We start from the raw sequence: 7,588 nt of genomic DNA, 5'->3' as shown, positions 1-7,588 counted from the left end.
GAGGGGCTTTGGGTCAGCAACTCCTGAACCTCCAGCCAAGAAGCCCCACTCCTGCATGGAGGATGGCTCAGGAAAACCTGCGCCCTGTCTACTCTCTGCTGGCCCGGTACAGAAGTTCTAGAAAGCAAGAATGAAGCCTCACCAGAGGAGGGGCCCAGATACAAAAGGGCAAGAGAACAGGAATGCAGGAAAACACAAATGGAGCCCTTTCATTGCAGTTGTGGGTTCAGAACACACACACACACACACACACACACACACACACACACACACATACTCACACACACAGACACACACTGTGAGTACCTGAGTGTCCATATTTGAATACCCTCCTTGCAAAGCCTTTAATTCAGGGCTTTAGAGGGCACAAGAAGTACATTTCTAAAACCTTTTCAGGCGCTGCTGCTGCAGCTGCTGCTGGGCTGGGGTCTCCACTCTGGGAAGCCCTGGCTACCTCACAGCAACTCTCATCCAAAAAGCATCTCCATCGTTAAAGAATAAATAGCTAAGGATAAGAAGATGAAATTTAAGAGGAGAGCAATGAATGCCTGGTCACCCCACTAAGAATCAGAATGCAGCGGAGAACTAAAATAAAGAAAGTCATATAGTATCAGCTAAAGAATGAGCAGCTAATTGATGGAACAAGATGACCGTGAAAACACTGGTGGTGAGTGTGTATGACTCACCTGTGATAAAGGGAGCTCCCAGCACAGATGCATTCTCTCCACTGGGAACTCAGAATAGATGCGCATGTGATTGGTTCTGTTCTGTCTGCTGCTTCTAGAGACTTCTTTCATATGGTGGGTCTTTTCTATCATCTATTTTCTGACTCACTGACCCTCTCTCCTCCCCTACTTGTAAGCACTGGGCTTCACCCACCCCTGGGCTAATGGCTGTGTGCAGGCCTCCCGGGAGTCCTGCTTCCCGCCTTCCCCTCCTTCTACCTCTGTACAGGCATAGCCTTCCTTACCCCAACCTCCACATCTCAGTCACCCCATCCTCCTCCTAGGTTAGAGAAACGTGATTCTTGTGACCATGGAAAGAGACACTGCATCCAAATGGACCTCTGGGCACGTTGTTACCCTGACCCTGACCAACACTGAGGGGGACTCGCGCTGAGGACTTGGATGTGACTGCTCAAAGCTCTGCCAATTCTAAGTTCTGGATAGAGTGGCTCTGAGGTTTTCCTGGACATGACGCACAGCTCCTTCCACCACCCTCTCCCCAGAAGGACTCCTCAGAGTTGGTTCTCAGCAAATGGTGCTCTTTATTGTGACTCAGTGAAAACATCTGTAAACCAGCTTACTGAGGTGGTGACAGCTGCAACTCATGCTAAGGCAATTTCATTATAGAAAAAGGGGTGGGTCGGAGTTCCACTCACTCCTTTGTGACAGCAACTGGGACCTGAACTCAGAGCTTTGTATTATATGTAGCTTCATAATTTGATGCAAGTTTGTTTCCTTTATAAAAAAAGTCTTCTTGCCAGAAGTGAGTCTAATGAAGCATATACAAGTCAATTACGAATACAAATAAATTCACCAACCAGTATAGACCAGTGCAGGAGGGGCAGTGGTACTACATTTGTGACATCTTGGAATCAGGAGGGGCAGTGACAGAGGGCTGCCCAGAGGGGATAAGAAGTCCCCCCTCCCTTGCATTCTGTGTCCTGCACAGAGGTGGAGCTGGGCCTGCTCCTTTCAGACCACTCAGGGCCCAGGGGAGTGGGGGCCCACAGGACAGAGGTGTGAGGTCACCATGTGTGATTGCCAACAGCAGACAAGGCAGCAGGAAGGAGGAGCTGGTGGCCAGGTGGGGGCTGGAGCTGTGCGGGCTGACAACACTTCTGGGTGTGAGGCTATCAAAACTCTTTTAGTCTGAATAAAAATAGATTTGTAGAAAACCCTGGAGCCCGCCCCAGCAGCCTGCCCTCCTTGCCTCACCACGGTTTCAGACAGCAGAGGGTGCAGGCCTGCTGGTCACACTGTGCAGGCCTGGGCCCAGCCCTGACTCTTTGGTGTCAGATTCTGGGAGGGGGAAGGGCTGGAGGGCTGCACCAGAGGAAGCCAATGCCCTCAGCAGGGCAGCAGGACTAGGGTAAGGATCAGGTCACAGTTGTCCCAAGGCAGGGTGCTGCAGGGGCAGGGAGAGGTGGGCAGTCATCCATCTGTCCTTCCTGAGAACAGGAGAAGCAGCCTATTCAGCAGGCTTGGCCTCGGCCCCATCATCTTTGCCATCTTCCTCCTCATCTGAGCAGTCACCAGTGCCCATCTGTGACACTTCTTGTACCAAGACAAGCTTCATGTCCTCGTGCCTGCGGGCAAATGCAGAGGGTCAGCAGAGCCCAGCTGGAGGGCAGCTGCACAGCACAACATGTTCAAATGGATTTTATTGAGAAACCCTGGCACAGTGTTTGTCCCGCAGTACAGAACCCTGGGCTCCATCCCTTCTCCAAGGCAAGCAAAACAAGTGGAACCATGAGACAGGAATGAGTGCCTACACAGGGTACAGGACAGACATCTTCTCCAGATCATAGGACAGAAAACGCATCTTAAAACACTGAAGAGCAAGTCTGAACATTTTGCTCTTTTGCCTTCAAAAATATAGGCTCCAGCCCACTAAGGAGGCTGGGGCAGGAAGATCATTACTTTGAGACAGCCTGGACTACATAGCAAGACTCTCTCTCAAAAAAAAAAAAAAAAAATAGAAAGAAAGAAAGAAAGAAATAAAAATTTTAGCATGTGTTACATATCTGCAATCCCAAACTTTTGAGAGGCTGAGGCCAGAAGATCGAGTGTGAGGGCAGCCTTGGCCACTTAAAAATACAGGTCTGGGACTCAGTAAGATCACCATTCCACCCATGAAGTCCCAGTATTACTGAGTCCAATGGCAGCTGTCCAGGTAGACATGACCTTGCACCTCTCTACTTCAGACCCCCAGGTCAACCATGGGCTCCTATTCAAAACCCAAATCCACTCCAGCAAGAAGAACATGGATTTCCCTGCATGGGACAGCAGCCTCTGGACTTGGAAGGCTAAGGAAAGGACCACCCCAGGTTGACAGCTGTTCCAGGGAGCAGTCAGACTGGCATCATGTACCTGTGAAGTGGGAAACCATGGGGCACGTACTTGGTCTCGATATCCAGCTGCTCCTCCCTCTTTGTTCCCTTGGTCTCAGAGTCAGTGATGGAGGCCTTCCATGTGGAGATCATAGTGGTGATCTCATCAATCTGCAGAACGAAAAGCAATGGCCTTGAGGTGGGCTAGGCTGTCTACTAGTTGGCACCACTGGGACCAGTGGAAGGGAACAGTAAGATCCCATAGAGTCCTGGTACCCAAGACCTCAGCTCTCTCAGACAGGAAGCAGCCCATGAATAGGGACCCAGGGAGCTCCACGGGTGCCAGCACTGTTCCCAGAAGCAACCAGGAAGCATTCCTCAGCCTCTGCCAGCTGCTGCCGCCTTGCTGTAGGAAGGAGTTGAGGCCATGGGCTGGGAATCCCAGTGTGGAAGGTGGCTTGGCCACATTGATGCCCACCTGCAGGCTGACCCTCTTCAGCCGGTCATTGATCAGGTCCAGCTGGGAAGTGCGGGTCTCCAGCTGAGGTTTCCCCTCTAGGGCTCTGCGAAAGTTGGGGAGAAATGAAGGGTCTGTCAGTGGGGGACCCACCCCAGCCCTGCATCTGACTCCTCATCTGCTCACCTTTTGCCGCTGCTGTTGGCAGGCTCCTCAGTCAGCTCGTCCCGCTCCTGCTGGGCCTGGCACTTGGCACGCTCAGCTGCTTCCAGTTCCTGCCACAAGGACCCAGAATGTAACCCACTGGGGCTGCTGGGGCCTCCGTGCCCAGCACTCCACAGACACCTTGCGCTCCTACCCTCCCCAAGCCAGACTTTCCCCCTTCCACGAAGCCCTCCCTCATGAGTCGCTGTGCTCACAGAGTGAGTCCCCTTCTGAGATCACAGCTTTAGTACCACATGCTCACAAAACCACTTCACATACAAGGAATCAAGCCAGGTGTCAGGGATGTGAGCAAAAAACATCCAAGCCTAATGAAGGTGACAGGAGGACAGATCCTCCGTGCAGATCACTGTGTTCCCAGTGGGCCAGGGCTCAGGAGACAGGGATGGAAGCTCAGGATGGAACCTGGGGATGCTGCACACCAGGCTCAGGGGAAAGTTTCTCTCTGAGGGGGAGCCTGCCTCCACAGGGACCACATGTGACAGTGGAGGGAAAGATCTCCCCGGGTCCAGGCAAGAGAGCACAGGTGGGTTATTCTGTGCATGCCAGGAGCAGGACCATCACGCAATAGGAGACCCTCTAGTCCAGCAGCTTTCACCATATGAGCTACAAGGCAACCAAGGGGACACTCAGACCCCTTCAAGGAACAACCACATCAGGAGGAGTGATTGCCACAAGGCCTTAGCACATGGCCTGAACTGTCACAATTTCACCTCCACACACAGTGAGCACACCAGGGTCCCGGCTGCATAACAGGGCCCTTCTGTAAAACACGGGGCACCTCAGTCTTGCTGGAGTGCGCTGCATGCCTCCAGCCTCCTACCGAGGGACAAAGGCAGATGCATGTAGGCTGTGAGCTGCCACCTGCTGCATGTACCTGTGGGCCAGGCTCACCTGCAGCTGAATCATCTCAGCCTCCGTGTTCTTCAGCTTCTTTTCATTCTTATTGGCCTGTGTCAGGATTTCCTCCCCGAAAGCTTGTATGTCTTCCAGCTTATGGAGGCCGTCCTTTATCTGGGCCTGGGTGAGGAGGAGAGGTTAGCACACCCACTGGTGTCCCACCTGGTCCATGGTTTCCACCCCAACACCACCCCACAGGGGACTATTAATTTTGGGTCATGTCTTCCAGAGGTCACCCCACCAGGTCATCTTGATCCTTCTTACTCAGACTCATGACCTGCCTAGCATTGTCCAGGGCAGCTGTGATTTGATTCCTGGTGTTGCCTGTCCTGTTGAAGCTCAGGACAGATTCCTGGTCTTCCTCAGGCCATTGTTTTTCTGATGTGATGCCCTTCTGTATGAGGCACTTGGCACGACCCATATGTCTCTGCTTTCACTTACCATAAGCCCTGCACCACAACTGCCAGAAGCGCTTGCTTGGGACAGATCTGACAGACTTTGGTTCTGATGCTCCTCTACCAGCCTCTTGCGTCCTGAGAAATTTTGAGCTGGCTCTTTGTACTCATCCATGTTGGTCCACAACAACTGCAACTCTGCTTGGCTCTCTGTCAGAAGGGATTTGTTGATGTAATCCTCACCAGGAGTCTCATAGGATCCATCAGGTTTTTTGGAGGCATACATCCACTGTAGAATGCCGGGATACACATGATTTAGGCATGTAAATTTAAATTGCCTCAAACTCTGACCCAGAGAGGTGGGGATCATTATAGAAGTTTCAATCAAAATGCGAAGCTCAAAAGATTTTGTTCCTTTTTTAAACTGCCTAAAGACTTTTGGGTTATTTTTTTCCCATTTCCCTAGAATTTCCTTATGAATTTTATTGGCGATGGTCAGTTGAGATTTCTCAAATTCACTCAAAACCAAGTCGCTGTCCTCTGGTAGGCTCCATTCGCTGATGGGATCTGAGTCAGTTGCTGGAAGGTGTTGCTCCACATCACTGGGAATGTGAACAATCAGCTCATAAAATTCCACCATGTTGATGTCTCTCTGCATGAAGAGACTGATCCTCGCTCTCCCAGCCCTTTTATACCATCTCCGCTCTTGGTTCAGGCCGTGATGATGGCATGAGTCACCTGCCGCTCTGTAGCTTTCAGTTTCCCCTGAATGACAACTCAGGTTTGTGCTGCCAAGTTGCTACACTGGAATTACACCTATCCTTCCTGTCATCCTGGTGATGAAGTGTTCAGTCTCCCCAGTCACCTCAAATTCCTTCTTACTCACTGATTCACCAGAAAACATTATATCTGGTTTTCATTCAACCCATTGTGAAACTAAGTGTCTTTGTTGGGTTTTGAAGTTGGTTGTCCACTAGAGGAAGTCACAGTTCTGTTCCTCCGCTATTTATAGTGACTTGATCTCTTTTTCCTTTCGCCCCACTGATGAATGCTCTTCTCATGCACTCACTGGTCCATTTGTACTGTATCTAGTTTCTTCTGTTCTGTCAAGAAACTATGGTCCTTGTGTCAGGCACGGGTCTGGTGTCTTTCTGCATGAGAGACACAGGATCAGGGTTCAGGGAAGCTTCACATGTAGAGATTCCCAGAAGGAAAATCAGGGGCAGTTGACTGCTTTGTCAAACCCCAAGTGTAGTGAGCAAAGGCCAGATAAAGGTCATCATGCCATATTGTCTCTGCTTGTCACCCAATTCTGAAACTTGAGTTGTAGGACAGACACAGAGTCTCTGAAGGAAGGGAGGCCAGGATGAGAGAAAAGGCCTGGTGTGGTCATGAGTGTCACTCACTCTCTGTTTCACTGGACGTTAAGGATCTTCAGTGCAGATAGTAGCCTGACCAGAGGAGTTGCCCAAACTGTGGACTGGTGGGCAATTTCCAAACATATACAAATTCATGGGTTTCACTGTTGTATGCCAAAATCATGGAGCCAAATTAGTGATTTGAAAATTGGAGTTTTTAAAGCTAAATGTTGTGTCTACCTTCTTCATGCAGAGAGGGACAGCGACCACTCCTGGCTCTGGCCCAAGGTGTTTCAGTAGATCAAACTGTCAATTGTTTTCTGGACTTTTTCGGTGGAATAAAGCCTAGTTGAACTGGTACTTGTGTGGTTTGTGGCCTTTTCTTCTATTTCTAAGAGTGCTTTTATGCATTTGAAGATCATGGGCTAGTTTCTTCACAACTGGACTGAGATGTGAATAAACTCACATTTGCATTTTTATGACACTATCTCTTATTTATGACACTTTCACATATTTATGAGATTTTTCTCATATCTGTGATATCAGGTATGTAAACAAATCTAGAGAGTTACAGCCTAGACTCAGGCCTCTCCTCAGGTGACCCCAGAATCTGGTGACCACAAGGAGACCAGCATCATCATTGTGGACATGATGTGGCTTGGGGGGCTTCCAACAATGCCTGTCGGGCCCTGCAGGATGAGAATCAGGAAGTTCTTGTTCTCACTGAAGTAGTGTATACAGGATGTGATGCGGAAGATGAAATAAGAAAATATCATTTTACAACCTGTTAAGATGACTCATACACCAAGTTCATGCTCTATATAATTGAAGAATAAATTTTAGGAATAATGAAGGTTAAGAATAAGAAATATTGGGCCAGATTATAGTTCAACAGCACAGTACCTGCCTGGCAAGTGTGAGGTACTGAGTTCAATTCCCAATACAAAAAAAGAAAAAAAAGAATCAGAAACACTTATTGAGGGAGTGTGACAGCTCCTGAGAGTCAGGAAGGGGCTCAAATGGCTGGCAAACATCAAATTTTTCAGAGGAACTTTTACAGAGTAAAACCACATTGGTACAATGTGGGTTGAATCTATGAAGAACCAGTAAGTTTACATGTACAGTTGGTTAGTTAAGTGTGATCCAGAAGAGTTCCAGGAAGATGATGGGGTGGTAAGCGGCAGATACAGAGCCTCTCTGA

At 49.4% G+C, this 7,588-nt stretch overlaps 1 protein-coding gene across 2 annotated transcripts; it reads right to left on the bottom strand.

Moving 5' to 3' along the window:
* Positions 1–1,247: 1,247 nt before the first annotated feature.
* LOC106027842 (myosin-9-like) lies at positions 1,248–5,845 on the bottom strand. 2 transcript variants are annotated; one of them, XM_013153010.3, is made up of 6 exons: positions 5,076–5,845; positions 4,629–4,754; positions 3,699–3,787; positions 3,534–3,618; positions 3,096–3,226; positions 1,248–2,311 (listed from the first exon to the last, which is right to left on the bottom strand). In XM_013153010.3, exons 1-6 carry the CDS (start codon positions 5,685–5,687, stop codon positions 2,194–2,196), a joined length of 1,161 nt encoding a protein of 386 aa, XP_013008464.2. In that variant the 5' UTR covers positions 5,688–5,845; the 3' UTR covers positions 1,248–2,193. The 2 variants fall into 2 exon arrangements, with proteins under 2 accessions (XP_013008464.2, XP_063093668.1); XM_063237598.1 differs by having other exon boundaries at positions 3,126–3,226; positions 5,076–5,842.
* Positions 5,846–7,588: the final 1,743 nt, after the last annotated feature.

The sequence above is a fragment of the Cavia porcellus genome, unplaced genomic scaffold (assembly GCF_034190915.1).
Source record: "Cavia porcellus strain 051 isolate PalLab524CR breed Dunkin Hartley unplaced genomic scaffold, mCavPor4.1 scaffold_27, whole genome shotgun sequence".
In the NCBI taxonomy this organism is placed as follows: domain Eukaryota; kingdom Metazoa; phylum Chordata; class Mammalia; order Rodentia; family Caviidae; genus Cavia; species Cavia porcellus.
This window is presented reverse-complemented; position numbering and strand designations above follow the sequence as displayed.

Bases quoted from the DNA above. Each gene is read 5' to 3' on its own strand.
- LOC106027842 (XM_013153010.3), bottom strand. From the start codon at position 5,687: ATGCAGAGAGACATCAACATGGTGGAATTTTATGAGCTGATTGTTCAC. The intron at 3,788-4,628 runs GTGAGCCTGGCC...TCCTTGTGGCAG, and splicing joins CTGAGATGATTCAGCTGCAG to GAACTGGAAGCAGCTGAGCG. The intron at 3,227-3,533 runs GTGGGCATCAAT...TTCGTTCTGCAG, and splicing joins TGAAGAGGGTCAGCCTGCAG to ATTGATGAGATCACCACTAT.